Genomic DNA, 16,409 nt, shown 5'->3' with positions numbered 1-16,409 from the left:
TTTAATGCGGAAAAGTGTGAGGTGATTCACTTTGGAAGGAGTAACAGGAATGCAGAGTACTGGGCTAATGGGAAGATTCTTGGTAGTGTAGATGAACAGAGAGATCTTGGTGTCCAGGTGCATAAATCCCTGAAGGTTGCTACCCAGGTTAATAGGGCTGTTAAGAAGGCATATGGTGTGTTAGCTTTTATTAGTAGGGGGATCGAGTTTAGGAGCCACGAGGTCATGCTGCAGCTGTACAAAACTCTGGTGAGACCGCACCTGGAGTATTGTGTGCAGTTCTGGTCACCGCATTATAGGAAGGATGTGGAAGCTATGGAAAGGGTGCAGAGGAGATTTACTAGGATGTTGCCTGGTATGGAGGGAAGGTCTTACGAGGAAAGGCTGAGGGACTTGAGGTTGTTTTCGTTGGAGAGAAGGAGGAGGAGAGGTGACTTAATAGAGGCATATAAGATAATCAGAGGGTTAGATAGGGTGGATAGTGAGAGTCTTTTTCCTCGGATGGTGATGGCAAACACGAGGGGACATAGCTTTAAGTTGAGGGGTGATAGATATAGGACAGATGTCAGAGGTAGTTTCTTTACTCAGAGAGTAGTAAGGGCGTGGAATGCCCTGCCTGCAGCAGTAGTAGATTCGCCAACTTTAAGAGCATTTAAGTGGTCATTGGATAGACATATGGATGAAAATGGAATAGTGTAGGTCAGATGGTTTCACAGGTCGGCGCAACATCGAGGGCCGAAGGGCCTGTACTGCGCTGTAATGTTCTAAAAAAAAAATTCTAATTCTAAATCTCTGCCGCCTGGTTATTGACCCCTCCACTAAGGGAAAAAGTATCCTCCTATCTAACCCACTCCCTCCTATCCTATCAATGCCCCTCATAATCTTGTTTACCTCAATCATGTCCCCCCTCAGCCTTCTCTGCTCTCAGGAAAACAACCCTAGCCTATCCAGTCTCTCTTCATAGCTGAAATGCTCCAGCCCAGGCAACATCCTGGTGAATCTCCTCTGCACCCTCTCCAGTGCAATCACATCCTTCCTATAGTGTGGTGTCCAGAACTGTACACAGTACTCCAGCTGTGGCCTAACTAGTGTTTTATACAGCTCCATCATAACCTCCCTGCTCTTATATTCTATGCCTCGGCTAATAAAGGCAAGTATCCCATATGCCTTCCGAACCACCTTATCTACCTGTGCTGCTGCCTTCAGTGATCTGTGGACAAGTACACCAAGGTCTCTCTGACCCTCTGTACTTCCTAGGGTCCTACCATTCATTGTACATTCCCTTGCCTTGTTAGTCCTCCCAAAATGCATTACCTCACACTTCTCAGGATTAAATTCCATTTGCCACTGCTCCACCCATCTTACCAGCCCATCTATATCTCCCTGTAATCTAAGGATTTCCTCCTCACTATTTACAGCACCACCAATTTTCTTGCCATCTGCGAACTTACTGATCATATCTCCTATATTCACGTCTAAATCATTAATGTACACTACAAATGGCAAGGGTCCCAGCACCGATCCCTGTTGTACACCACTGGTCACAGGCTTTCATTCGCAAAAACAACCCTCGACCATCACCCTCTGCCTCCTGCCACAAAGCCAATTTTGGATCCAATTTGCCAAATTGCCTGGATCCCATGGGCTCTTACCTTCTTAACCAATTTCCCATGCGGGACCTTATCAAAAGCCTGACTGAAATCCATGCAGATTACATCAACTGCTTTACCCTTATCAACACATCTCGCCACCTCCTCGAAAAATTCAATCATGTTAGATAGACACGATTTCCCCCTGACAAAACCATGCTGACTATCCCTGATTAATCCCTGCCTCTCCAAGTGGAGATTAATCCTGTCCCTCAGAATTTTTTCCAATATTTTCCCAACCACTGATGTTAGACTCACTGGCCTGTAATTACCTGGTTTATCCCTGCTACCCTTCTTGAATAATGGTACCACATTCGCTGTCCTCCAGTCCTCTGGTACCTCTCCTGTGGCCAGAGAGGATTTGAAAATTTGTGTCAAAGCCCCTGCAATCTCCTCCCTTGCCTCACATAACATCCTGGGATACATGTCATCTGGGCCTGAGGATTTATCCACTTTTAAGCCCGCTAAAACAGCTAATATTTCCTCCCTTTCAATGTTAATATGTTCAGGTATATCACAATCCCCCTCTCTGATCTCTACACCTGCATCGTCCTTCGCCATAGTGAAAGATGAAAAGTAATCATTTAAAACCTCACCTATGTCCTCCAGCTCCACACAAAGATGGCCACGTTGGTCTCAAATGGGCCTTACTCTTTCCCTGGTTATCCTCTTACCCTTAATATACTTATAAAATGCCTTGGGATTTTCCTTTATCTTGCCCACCAGTGTTTTTTCATGTCCCCTCTTCGTTCTCCTAATTACTTTTTTAAGTGCCACCCTACACTTTCTATACTCCTCTGGGGCCTCCGCTGTTTTCAGCCCTCTGAATCTGCCATAAGCCTCCTTTTTTTTCCTGATCCAATCCTCTATATCCCTTGACATCCAGGGTTCCCTGGGCCTGTTAGTCCTACCCTAAAAGCTCATCTTTTAATGGCCCTATCACTAATTTAATTTTCTTTTTTTTATTGATGTATTCACGTATGTACACAGTAATATTACCACTCTGTCAGACTCTTAATACGGAGACAGCAACAACTCACTTGACGCTGATGGCATATTCTCCTAACTCCTTCACCCTCTGCCGGATGAGAAATGTACTGTTTCCACGGTTGATAAGCTCATTCTCCGCCTGCAGCCGTTCCATTGCTCCTGCATACCTAATCGAGAAATAAACTGCTTGAGTGATTTGCAGGTCGGGTTAAGACTTCCTCCAGTCAGTGATGAAAGACTTGCATTTCTACAGTGCCTTTCACCATCTGAGGATGTCACAAAGAGCTCCACAACCAATGAAGTATCACAAAGAATTGTTACAGCACAGAAGGAGAACACTCAGCCCACTGTGTCTGTGCTGGCTCTCTGAAAGAGAAATTCACCGAGTGCTAATCCCCCACTTTCTTCCTGTATCCCTGCACATTCTTCCTTTTCAGATAACAGTCCAATTCCCTCTTGAAAGCCTCGATTGAACCTGCCTCCACCACACTCTCAGACAGTGCATTCCAGATCCTAAACACTCACTGAACCTGCCTCCACCACACTCTCAGACAGTGCATTCCACATCCTAAACACTCACTGAACCTGCCTCCACCACACTCTCAGACAGTGCATTCCAGATCCTAAACACTCACTGAACCTGCCTCCACCACACTCTCAGGCAGTGCATTCCAGATCCTAAACACTCACTGAACCTGCCTCCACCACACTCTCAGACAGTGCATTCCAGATCCTAAACACTCACTGAACCTGCCTCCACCACACTCTCAGACAGTGCATTCCTAAACACTCACTGAACCTGCCTCCACCACACTCTCAGACAGTGCATTCCTAAACACTCACTGAACCTGCCTCCAGCACACTCTCAGACAGTGCATTCCAGATCCGAAACACACACTGAACCTGCCTCCACCACACTCTCAGACAGTGCATTCCTAAACACTCACAGCATGAAAAAGTTTTTCTTCATGTCTCTATTGCTTCTTTTGCCAATTACCTTAAATCTGTGCCCTCTCATTCTTGATCCTTGCATCAATGGGAACAATTTCTCTTTTTGTACACTGTCCAGACCCCTCATGATTTTGAATACCTCTATCAAATCTTCAAAGAAAACAGTCCCAACTTTTCCAATCTATCCACGTTACTGGAAGTATTCTCGTGAATATTTTCTGCACTCTCTCTAATGCTTTCACATTGTTCCTAAAATGTGGCACCCAGAACTGGACACAATACTCCAGTTAAGGCTGAACCAGTATTCTATACAAGTTTAACAAACTTACTTGCTTTTGTACTCTATGTCCCTATTAATAAAGCCCAGGACACTATGCTTTATTAACCGCTCTCTCAACCTGTCCTGCCACCTTCAATGATCTATGCACAGATATATCCAGGTCCTTCTGCTCCTGTACACCATTTACAATCGCACCCTTTATTTTATATTGTCTCTCTGCATTCTTCCGACCAAAATAAATCACTTCACACTTAAATTTCATCTGCCACCTGTCTGCCCATTCCACCAACTTGTCTATTTCCTTTTGAAGTTCTACATTATCCTCCTCACATTTCAAAGTTTCCTATTTTTGTGTCATCCGCAAACTTTGAAATTGTGCTCTGTACACCAAGGTCTAGGTCATTAATATATATCAGGAAAAGCAAGGGTCCCAACACTGATCCCTGGGGAACTCCACTACAAACCTTCCTCCAGTCCAAAAAACATCCATCAGCCACTACTCTTTGTTTCCTGTCACTCAGCCAATTCCATATCCATGTTGTTACTGTCCCTTTTATTCCATGAGCTACAACTTTGCTCACAAGTCTGTTGTGTGACACTGTATCAAACGCCTTTTGAAAGTCCATGTACACCACATCAACAGCATTGCCCTCATCAACCCTCTCTGTTACCTCATCAAAAAACTCTAGCAAGTTAGTTGAACACAATTTGCTCTCCACAAATCCATGCTGGCTTTCCCTAATGAACCTGCATTTGTTGAAGAGGCTATTAATTTTGTCCCGAATTATCTTTTCTAGAAGCTTCCCTCCCACCGAGGTGAAACTGACTGGCCTGTAGTTGCTGCGTTTATCTTCACATCTTTTTTGAACAAGGGTGTAACGTTTGCAATTCTCCAGTCCTCTGGCACCACCCCTGAGTCTAGGGAAGACTGAAAATTTATGCCCAGTGCCTCTGTGATTTCCACCCTCACTTCCCTCAGCATCCTTGGATGCATCTCATCCAGTCTTGGTGCTTTATCAACCTTAAGTACAAATAGCCCAACCAATACCTCCTCCTTATCAATTTTCAACCCTTCAAGGCTGGGATTTTATGTGGCCCCCTAAATCATAGAAAGTTTACGGCACAGAAAGAGGCCACTTGCCCATTGTGTCTGAGCTGGCAGAAAAATGAGCCACCCAGCCTAATCCCACCTTCCAGCATTTGGTCCGTAGCCCTGCAGATTATGTCATTTGAGGTGTATATCTAGACACCTTTTAAATGAAATAAAAACAAGAAATGCTGGAAATACTCAGCAGGTCTGGCAGCATCTGTGGAGAGAGAAATAGAGTTAACGTTTCAGGTCAGTGACCTGTCATCATAACTTTTAAATTAATTGAGGGTTTCTGCCTCTCCTACCCTTTCAGGCAGTGAGTTCTAGACCTCCACTGCCGCTGAGTGAAAAAGAGTTTCCTTATCTCCCCTCAAATCTTTCTACCAATCACTTTAAACCTATTCCCCCTGGTCACTGAGATCTCTGCGAAGATGCCCTTCACATCCACAGACCAGTGCTACCTCACTAGTGCCCGAGTGTGCAGTGTTCCCTCAGTACTGACACTCCGACAGTACAGCACTCCCTCAGTACTAACCAGCTGACAGTACAGCACTCCCTCAGTACTGACCCTCTGAGTGTGCAGTGTTCCCTCAATACTGACCCTCTGACAGTACAGCACTCCCTCAGTACTAACCCGCTGACAGTACAGCACTCCCTCAGTACTAACCCGCTGACAGTACAGCACTCCCTCAGTACTGACCCGACAGTACAGCACTCCCTCAGTACTGACCTGCAGACAGTACAGCGCTCCCTCAGTACTGACCCTCTGAGTGTGCAGTGTTCCCTCAGTACTGACCCTCTGACAGTACAGCACTCCCTCAGTACTAACCCGCTGACAGTACAGCACTCCCTCAGTACTGACCCTCTGAGTGTGCAGTGTTCCCTCAGTACTGACCCTCTGACAGTGCAGCACTCCCTCAGTACTGACCCTCTGACAGTGCAGCACTCCCTCAGTACTGACCCTACGACAGTGCAGCACTCCCTCAGTACTGACCCTCCGACAGTGCGGCGCTCCCTCAATACTGACCCTCCGACAGTGCAGCACTCCCTCAGTACTGACCCTCTGACAGTGCAGCACTCCCTCAGTACTGACCCTCTGACAGTGCAGCACTCCCTCAGTACTGACCCTACGACAGTGCAGCACTCCCTCAGTACTGACCTTACGACAGTGCAGCACTCCCTCAGTACTGACCCTCCGACAGTGCGGCGCTCCCTCAATACTGACCCTCCGACAGTGCAGCACTCCCTCAGTACTGACCCTCCGACAGTGCGGCGCTCCCTCAATACTGACCCTCCGACAGTGCGGCGCTCCCTCAATACTGACCCTCCGACAGTGCGGCACTCCCTCAGTACTGACCCTCCGACAGTGCGGCGCTCCCTCAATACTGACCCTCCGACAGTGCAGCACTCCCTCAGTACTGACCCTCTGACAGTGCAGCACTCCCTCAGTACTGACCCTCCGACAGTGCGGCGCTCCCTCAATACTGACCCTCCGACAGTGCAGCACTCCCTCAGTACTGACTCTCTGACAGTGCAGCACTCCCTCAGTACTGACCCTCCGACAGTGCGGCGCTCCCTCAATACTGACCCTCCGACAGTGCGGCACTCCCTCAGTACTGACCCTCCGACAGTGCAGCACTCCCTCAGTACTGACCCTCCGACAGTGCGGCGCTCCCTCAATACTGACCCTCCGACAGTGCAGCACTCCCTCAGTACTGACCCTCTGACAGTGCAGCACTCCCTCAGTACTGACCCTCCGACAGTGCGGCGCTCCCTCAATACTGACCCTCTGACAGCGCAGCACTCCTTCAGTACTGCCGCTCCCTCGGTACTGACGCTCCCTCGGTACTGACGCTCCCTCGGTACTGACGCTCCCTCGGTACTGCACTGGGCGTGTCAGCCTATTGTTCTTGACTAACCTTTGTGTTTTTAAATGCTCGCATGGATTCTTGCTGTGGCCACTATTGCCCTTTTAGTTTTTCAGCACTCTGACTGGCTATTACTGGAAGTTGATAACTATATCAGGAACAGATGAATTACTGGACAATAACAGACCCAGGTCGCTCTCATTCACCTTCTCCCATCCTGGTGGTCACATGATCCAATGATAATGGAATTATTGACCAATCACAGTGTTTAATCTCCATCAATGATTCTACAACTGGCCCAGATATGAAGTGGGGAAACCCCCCAGTGGGGGAGAACTTTGGGAACAATAGGCCAAAGGTCACCTGTTCCTCCTGTGCTCGCTCCACTCACTACACGTCATGTCTCCAATTACTCAGATACTGGAGAACAAAATGTTATTTTCTGGGGAAATCTCTCGAATTTACATTTGAATGAATCAATAGTAACAGCTTCCACCATCTCCCTAGAGAACCTGGTCCACAGATTGACCACTCGCTCCCTGAAATATTATTTCCCCAAATGAGTTTTGAATTTTCCCCTTCAAGCTCAGGTCGTGTCGTCTGGTTCTACTGTTCTGGACAAGGTGAGACAGCTGATCACGGCCGACATTGTCCAGTTCATTTAGAATCTAACAACGGCAATCCCATTGAATCCTACAATGTGTATTTTTCATTGTGCAGTGTTGCCTTTATAAGTTGTACAAGGTACAGCTTAAACTCCAGTCAACCCTCTGCTGGGTTAGTCACACAGTTAAAGGTCAGCAAGCTCTGGAGATTAGTTCATTCTTACAGTTATTGGTTTGACCGCTTCTCGATCACATGTACATACCACGCAAATCCTGAGTAATCCGTAGGCTTTGGAACCTGAGGGTAGAGGGATAAACATCAAATAGTAAATTGCAATCCCAGGAAATCAGTCAATGTGACGCTGAATTGTGTGGGTGGCCCAGGGCCAAGGTACTGAGCACTGCCAGTGCCAGTGCCAGTGCCATTGCCAGTGCTGTAGCCTGCCGACCAATTGCCAGCAATGCTGATGGCCCAATTATAAAGCAAGAACAAACCTCAGGGTTTCCCCTGCACTCAAGCAAATAATCTGAATCACATTTCCCCTCCCTAATAACTCATTAACCCTCTCAGATTTGGAATGTTCGAATACTATCCATGAACAGAAAGGAGTATTGGTGAAGAGCGAAATGGTTTTACTTACACACGGCAAGGGTTTTACTGAGTCACTGGGAAAGAATCCAACTTCCCTTGTTGTCAGATTTTTACCCTGCAACAAGCACAGAGATATTTAAATGAGGCAGCGAAACAGGAACCCACTCATACACAACATTCAGCCAGCCCACAATACCAGGACTTCTCAAAGCTTTTCATAGCCAGTGAAGTTACTTTTGAAGTTAGAATCATAGAATGGTTATAGCACAGGAGGCCATTCGTTTCGTACTGTCGGTTTCAGTTCGCATAGAGCTTTTCACCTAGTCCCACTACTCTGCCTTTTCCCCGCAGCCCTGCAAATGTTCTCTCTTCAGATAATTATCCAATTCCCTTTTGAAAACCTCAATAGAATCTGCCTCCACCACACTCTCAGGCAGTGCATTCCAGATCCTAAACACTCACTGAACCTGCCTCCACCACACTCTCAGACAGTGCATTCCAGATCCTAAACACTCACTGAACCTGCCTCCACCACACTCTCAGTCAGTGCATTCCAGATCCTAAACACTCACTGAACCTGCCTCCACCGCACTCTCAGACAGTGCATTCCAGATCCTAAACACTCACTGAACCTGCCTCCACCACACTCTCAGACAGTGCATTCCAGATCCTAAACACTCACTGAACCTGCCTCCACCACACTCTCAGACAGTGCATTCCAGATCCTAAACACTCACTGAACCTGCCTCCACCACACTCTCAGACAGTGCATTCCAGATCCTGAACACTCATTGAACCTGCCTCCACCACACTCTCAGACAGTGCATTCCAGATCCTAAACACTCACTGAACCTGCCTCCACCACACTCTCAGACAGTGCATTCCAGATCCTAAACACTCACTGAACCTGCCTCCACCACACTCTCAGACAGTGCATTCCAGATCCTAAACACTCACTGAACCTGCCTCCACCACACTCTCAGACAGTGCATTCCAGATCCTAAACACTCACTGAACCTGCCTCCACCACACTCTCAGGCAGTGCATTCCAGATCCTAAACACTCACTGAACCTGCCTCCACCACACTCTCAGACAGTGCATTCCAGATCCTGAACACTCACTGAACCTGCCTCCACCACACTCTCAGACAGTGCATTCCAGATCCTAAACACTCACTGAACCTGCCTCCACCACACTCTCAGACAGTGCATTCCAGATCCTAAACACTCACTGAACCTGCCTCCACCACACTCTCAGACAGTGCATTCCAGATCCTAAACACTCACTGAACCTGCCTCCACCACACTCTCAGACAGTGCATTCCAGATCCTAAACACTCACTGAACCTGCCTCCACCACACTCTCAGTCAGTGCATTCCAGATCCTAAACACTCACTGAACCTGCCTCCACCACACTCTCAGACAGTGCATTCCAGATCCTAAACACTCACTGAACCTGCCTCCACCACACTCTCAGTCAGTGCATTCCAGATCCTAAACACTCACTGAACCTGCCTCCACCACACTCTCAGACAGTGCATTCCAGATCCTAAACACTCACTGAACCTGCCTCCACCACACTCTCAGACAGTGCATTCCAGATCCTAAACACTCACTGAACCTGCCTCCACCACACTCTCAGACAGTGCATTCCAGATCCTAAACACTCACAGAACCTGCCTCCACCGCACTCTCAGACAGTGCATTCCAGATCCTAAACACTCACAGAACCGGCCTCCACCGCACTCTCAGACAGTGCATTCCAGATCCTAAACACTCACTGAACCTGCCTCCACCACACTCTCAGACAGTGCATTCCACATCCTAAACACTCACTGAACCTGCCTCCACCACACTCTCAGGCAGTGCATTCCACATCCTAAACACTCACTGAACCTGCCTCCACCACACTCTCAGACAGTGCATTCCAGATCCTAAACACTCACTGAACCTGCCTCCACCACACTCTCAGACAGTGCATTCCAGATCCTAAACACTCACTGAACCTGCCTCCACCACACTCTCAGACAGTGCATTCCAGATCCTAAACACTCACTGAACCTGCCTCCACCACACTCTCAGACAGTGCATTCCAGATCCTAAACACTCACTGAACCTGCCTCCACCACACTCTCAGACAGTGCATTCCAGATCCTAAACACTCACAGAACCTGCCTCCACCGCACTCTCAGACAGTGCATTCCAGATCCTAAACACTCACTGAACCTGCCTCCACCGCACTCTCAGACTGTGCATTCCAGATCCTAAACACTCACAGAACCTGCCTCCACCGCACTCTCAGACAGTGCATTCCAGATCCTAAACACTCACTGAACCTGCCTCCACCACACTCTCAGGCAGTACATTCCAGATCCTAAACACTCACTGAACCTGCCTCCACCACACTCTCAGACAGTGCATTCCAGATCCTGAACACACACTGAACCTGCCTCCACCACACTCTCACACAGTGCATTCCAGATCCTAAACACTCACTGAACCTGCCTCCACCACACTCTCAGGCAGTACATTCCAGATCCTAAACACTCACTGAACCTGCCTCCACCACACTCTCAGACAGTGCATTCCAGATCCTGAACACACACTGAACCTGCCTCCACCACACTCTCAGACAGTGCATTCCCGATCCTAAACACTCACTGAACCTGCCTCCACCACACTCTCAGACAGTGCATTCCCGATCCTAAACACTCACTGAACCTGCCTCCACCACACTCTCAGACAGTGCAGATCGTAATCACTCGCTGCGGGAGAAAGGTTTTTTTCCCATGTCGCCATTGCTTCTTTTGCTAATCACCTTAAAATGGTGTTCTCTGGTTCTCAACACTTCCACCAATGGGAACAGTTTCTCTATCCAATCTCCATTCAACTTTCTCTTTTCTAAGGAGAACAGTCCCAGCTTCTCTAACCTGTCTATGCAATTGAAGTCCCTCATTTTTTTAAATTTCTTTCATGGGATGTGGGCGTCGCAGGTGAGGCCAGCATTTATTGCCCATCCCTAATTGCACTTGAACTGAGTTGTTTGCTAGGCCATTTCAGAGGGCATGTAAAAGTCAACCACATTGCAGTGGTTCTGCAGTCACATGTAGGCCAGACCAGGTAAGAACAGCAGATTTCCTTCCCTAAAGGACATTAGTGAACCAGATGGGTTTTTACAACAATCGACAATGGTTTCATGGCCATCATTAGACTAGCTTTTAATTCCAGATTTATTAATTGAATTCAAATTCCACCTTCTGCTGTGGTGGGATTCGAACCCATGTCCCCAGAGAAATACCCTGGGTCTCTGGGTTACTAGTCCAGTGACAATACCACTACGCCACCGCCTCATCCCTGGAACTATTCTCGTGAATCTTTTCTGCACCCTCTCCAATGCCTTCACATTCTTCTTAAAGTGTGGTGCCCAGAATTGGACACAAGTCGCCCGACGAGGAGTACATAGAATGTTTTCGGGATAATTTCTTGGAATAATACGTTCTGGAGCCAACCAAACAGCATGCTATACCAGACCTCGTATTGTGCAATGAGATAGGATTAATTAATGACCTTATAGTTAAGGCGCCCCCAAGTAGAAACATAGAAAAATAGGAGCAGGAGTAGGCCATTGGACCCTTCGAGCATGCACTGCCATTCAATATGATCTTGGCTGATCATCCAAACTCAGCAGCCTGTTCCCGCTTTCTCCCTGTATCCCTTGATCCCTTTAGCCCTAAGAACTATATCTAACTCTTTCTTCAATATATTTAATGATTTGGCCTCAACTGCTTTCTGTGGTACTGAATTCCACAGGTTCACCACTCTCTGGGTGAAGAAATCCCTCCTCATCTCAGTCCTAAATGGCTTACCCCTTATCCTTAGACTGTGACTCCTGGTCCTGGATTCCCCGCCATCGGGAACATCCTTCCTGCATCTAGTCTGTCCAGTCCTATTCGAATTTTGCAGGTTTCTATGAGATCCCCTCTCATTCTTCTAAACTCCAGTGAATACAATCCTAATCGACCCAATCTCTCTTCATATGTGAGTCCTGCCATCCCAGGAATCAGGCTAGTGAACCTTCGCTGCACTCCCTCTATAGCAAGAACATCCTTCCTCAGATAAGGAGACCAAAACTGCACACAATATTCCAGGTGTGGCCTCACCAAGGCCCTGTATAATTGCAGAAAGACATCCCTGCTCCTGTACTCGAATCCTCTCGCTATGAAGGCCAACACACCATTTGCCTTCTTAACTGCCTGCTGCACCTGCATGCTTACTTTCAGTGACTGGTGCACAAGGACACCCAGGTCTCGCTGCACTTTCCCATTTCCCAATCTATTACCATTCCGATAATAAGCTTCCTTTCTGTTTTTGCCACCAAAGTAGATAACCTCACATTTATCCACATTATACTGCATCCGTCATGTATTTGCCCACTCACTCAACCTGTCCAAATCACACTGGAACTTCTCTGCATCCTCCTCACAGCTCACACTCCCACCCAGCTTGGTGTCATCTGCAAACTTGAATATATTACATTTAATTCCCTCATCTACATCATTAATATATATTGTGAATAGCTGGGGTCCTAGCACTGATCCCTGCGGTACCCCACTAGTCAGTGCCTGCCACTCGGAAAAAGACCCGTTTATTCCTACTCTTTGTTTCCTGTCTGCCAACCAGTTCTCTATCCATGTCAGTACCTTACCCCCAATCCTATGTGCTTTAATTTTGCACGCTGATCTCTTATGTGGGACCTTATCGAAAGCCTTCTGAAAGTCCAAACCACATCCATTGGTTCTCCCTTATCGAGACTACCAGTTACATCCTCAAAAAAATCCAGTAGATTTGTCAAGCATGATTTCCCTTTTGTAAATCCATGTTGATTTTGTCCGATCCTATCTCTGTTTTTCAAGTGCTCTGCTATTACATCTTTTACAATGGACTCTAGCATTTTCCCCACTACTGATGGTTAGCAAATTGCTGACCTGTCTATAATTCCCAGTTTTCTCTCTACTTCCTTTTTTAAATAGTGGGGTTACATTAGTTACCCTCCAATGCATTGGAACTGTTCCAGAGTCTATAGAATTTTGAAAAATGACCAGCAATGCATCGACTATTTCTAGGGCCACTTCCTTAAGTAGCAGTGATCATTATAGGATTAAATTTTACATTCAGTTTGAGGGAGAGAAGAGTGGGTCCAAGACTAGTATTTAAACTTAAATAAGGGCAATTATGAGGGCATGAAAGCAGAGCTAGCTAAAGTGAACTGGCAAATCAGGTTAAGGGACAGGTCAATAGAGATGCAGTGGCAGACATTTAAGGGGATATTTCAGAATACACAGATTAGATACATTTCAATGAGAAAGAAAAAGTCCAAGAGTGGGACCCGCCATCAATAGTTAACTAAAACAGTTAAAGGTAGTATCAAACTTAAAGAAAAAGCCTATAATTGTGCAAAGATGGGAGGCAGGTCAGAGGATTGGGCAGAACATAAAAATCAGCAAAGAATGACGAAAAGATTGATGAGGAAGGTAAAATTAGAGTATGAGAGCAAGCTAGCTAGAAATATAAAGACAGATAGTAAGAGTTTCTATAGATATTTTAAAAAGAAAAGAGTTAACAAAGTGAGCGTTGGTCCTATAGAAAGTGAGTCTGGGGAATTAATAATGGATAATAAAGAGATGGCAGATGAACTGAACAGGAATTTTGCATCGGTCTTCACTATTGAGGATACAAGTAACATCCCAGTATTAGCTGTAAGTCAGGAAATGGAAGGGAGGGAGGAACTCAAGAAAATTACAATCACCAGGGAAGAGGTACTGAACAAATTGTTGGAGCCTCATGCTGACAAGTCCCTGGGTCCTGATGGACTTCATCCTAGGGTGTTAAAAGAAGTGGCTAGTGAGATAGTTGATGCATTAGTTTTAATTTTCCAAAATTTCCTAGATTCGGGAAAGGTTCAGTTAGATTGGAAAATAGAGAATGTAGTTCCTTTATTCAAAAAGGGAGGGAGACAGAAAGCAGGAAACTACAGGCCAGTTAGTTTAGCACCTGTCTTAGGTCAAATGTTAGAAGCTATTATTAAAGACATTATAGCAGGGCATGAAGAAAAATTCAAGGTAATCAGGCAGAGTCAACATAGTTTTGTGAAAGGGAAATCATGTTTAACCAATTGATTGGAGTTCTTTGAGGGAGTTACATGTGCTGTGGATAAAGGGGAACCAGTGGATGTACTGTACTTAGATTCCAGAAGGCATTTGATAAGGTGCCACATCAAAGGTTATTGCTGAAAATAAAAGCTCATGGTGTAGAGGGCATGGATAGATGATTGGCCAGCTAACATGAAACAGAAAGTAGGCATAAATGGGTCATTTTCTGGTTGGCAAGATGTAACGAGTGGTGTGCCACAGGGATCAGTGCTGGGGCATCAATTTTTTACAAGTTATATAATGACTTTGATGAAGGGACTGAAGGTATGGTTGCTAAATTTGCTGATGACACAAAGATAGGTCGGAAAATAACTTGTGAAGAGGACATAAGGAGGCGACAAAGGGGTATAGATAAGTTAAGTGAGTGGGCAAAGACCTGGCAAATGGAGTATAATGTGGGGAAGTCTGAAACTGTCCACTTTAGCAGGAAGAATATAAAAGAAGCATATTATCTAAATGGTGAGAGATTGCAGAGTTCTGAGATGCAGAGGGATCTGGGTGTCCTAGTGCATGAATCGCAAAAGGTTGGTATGCAGGTACAGCAAGTAATTAGGAAAGCTAATAGAATGTTACCGTTTATAGCGAGGGGAATTGAATACAAAAGTAGGGAGGTTATGCTTCAGCTATATAGGGCATTGAACTCAATGTTGAGCCAGGATGTGGACCAGGGTGACGCGGAGGGTACTGACCCTCTGATAATGCAGCACTCCCTCAGTACTGACCTTCTGATAGTGCAGCACTCCCTCAGTACTGACCCTCTGATTGTGCAGCACTCCCTCAGTACTGACCTTCTGATTGTGCAGCACTCCCTCAGTACTGACCCTCTGATTGTGCAGCACTCCCTCAGTACTGACCTTCTGATTGTGCAGCACTCCCTCAGTACTGACCTTCTGATTGTGCAGCACTCCCTCAGTACTGACCTTCTGATTGTGCAGCACTCCCTCAGTACTGACCCTCTGATTGTGCAGCACTCCCTCAGTACTGACCCTCTGATCGTGCAGCACTCCCTCAGGACTGACCCTCTGACAGTGCAGCACTCCCTCAGTACTGACCCTCCGACAGTGCAGCACTCCCTCAGTAATGACGCTCTGATCGTGCAGCACTCCCTCAGTACTGCACTAGGAATCTCAGCCTGGATTTTGTACTGGAGTGCCTGGAGTGGGACTGGAAGCCAGAGACCACTGGCTGATAGGTAGGAGTGCTGCCCACTGAGCCAGTGTTGACACCAGCATCTTGTAATCTGCAATGACAAGACACGTTCTTCATACCTCCCACCAGGTGTAGTGAGCTTCAGCACGAACAAGCTCGATAATGTCTCCCAGGTGAATATGTAAAGCGGGTCCAGCGTAAGCCGGAGGCTGGGGGGTCCCATTATATCTCCTGATCACTTGCATCTTTGGTAACCCTGGAAATAGAATAACAGGTTACAGCAGAACAACAGTGACAAGGTAGACAACCTGGGTCAGAAGCAGAAAGGGCTGGGTTCCACATTCAATTTCTCAAAAATTCCCTGTCTGCGTGACCCTCACTCACTCCCCGAACCAATCCTTTATCAGAAAATCAGCTCACACAAGAGTATCATAAGACAGGGACCAATCCAACATGGAACAAAATCAAACATAGAACAGAAACCGGACTGAACATAGAACAGGAACGAAATCATTCACAAAATTATAACTGGATCAATTAAAAATCAGGGACTGGACCAATCGCAAAGCTGGAATTGGATCAACAACAAAACTGGGACCAGACCAAATGCAAAATAGATTCAATTCTAAACAGGGACTGGATCATTCACAAAATAGAGTCATGGAGTCATTACGGCACAGAAGGAGGCCATTCAGCCCATGTCCCTGCTGACTTTCTATAGAGCAATCTAGTCAGTCCCATTCCCCTGCTCTATCCCCATGGTGCCTCAAGTTTATTTCCATCAAATGCCCATCCAATTTCCTTTTGAAATCATTCATTGTCTCCGCTTCCACCACCCTCATGGGCAGTGAGTTCCAGGTCATTACCACTCGCTGTGTAAAAACAATTCTTCCTCACATTCCCCCCTGCATCTCTTGCCCAAAACCTTCAATCTGTGTCATTTAATCCTTGTACAATCAGTTAATGAAAACAGTTTTTCATTGTCTACCTTATCATAACTTGTACACCTCTATCAAATCTCCCCT

At 46.5% G+C, this 16,409-nt stretch overlaps 1 protein-coding gene across 2 annotated transcripts in view; it reads right to left on the bottom strand.

Annotated features, from left to right (window-relative positions):
- LOC137372614 (guanine nucleotide exchange factor VAV3-like) overlaps positions 1-16,409 on the bottom strand; it is a 350,921-nt gene that overhangs the window by 50,358 nt on the left and 284,154 nt on the right. For both annotated transcript variants that reach the window (XR_010975463.1, XM_068036548.1), the window contains exons 20-23: positions 15,504-15,640; positions 8,075-8,140; positions 7,697-7,731; positions 2,690-2,806 (exon numbers count right to left, since the gene is read on the bottom strand). Coding sequence is in view for 1 of the 2 variants with exons in the window: in XM_068036548.1 (XP_067892649.1) it covers positions 2,690-2,806; positions 7,697-7,731; positions 8,075-8,140; positions 15,504-15,640 (355 nt within the window). In the remaining variant the exon portion in view is untranslated. The remainder of the gene's footprint in view (positions 1-2,689; positions 2,807-7,696; positions 7,732-8,074; positions 8,141-15,503; positions 15,641-16,409) is intronic.

Source organism: Heterodontus francisci, chromosome 8, assembly GCF_036365525.1.
Source record: "Heterodontus francisci isolate sHetFra1 chromosome 8, sHetFra1.hap1, whole genome shotgun sequence".
NCBI classification, from domain to species: domain Eukaryota; kingdom Metazoa; phylum Chordata; class Chondrichthyes; order Heterodontiformes; family Heterodontidae; genus Heterodontus; species Heterodontus francisci.
This window is presented reverse-complemented; position numbering and strand designations above follow the sequence as displayed.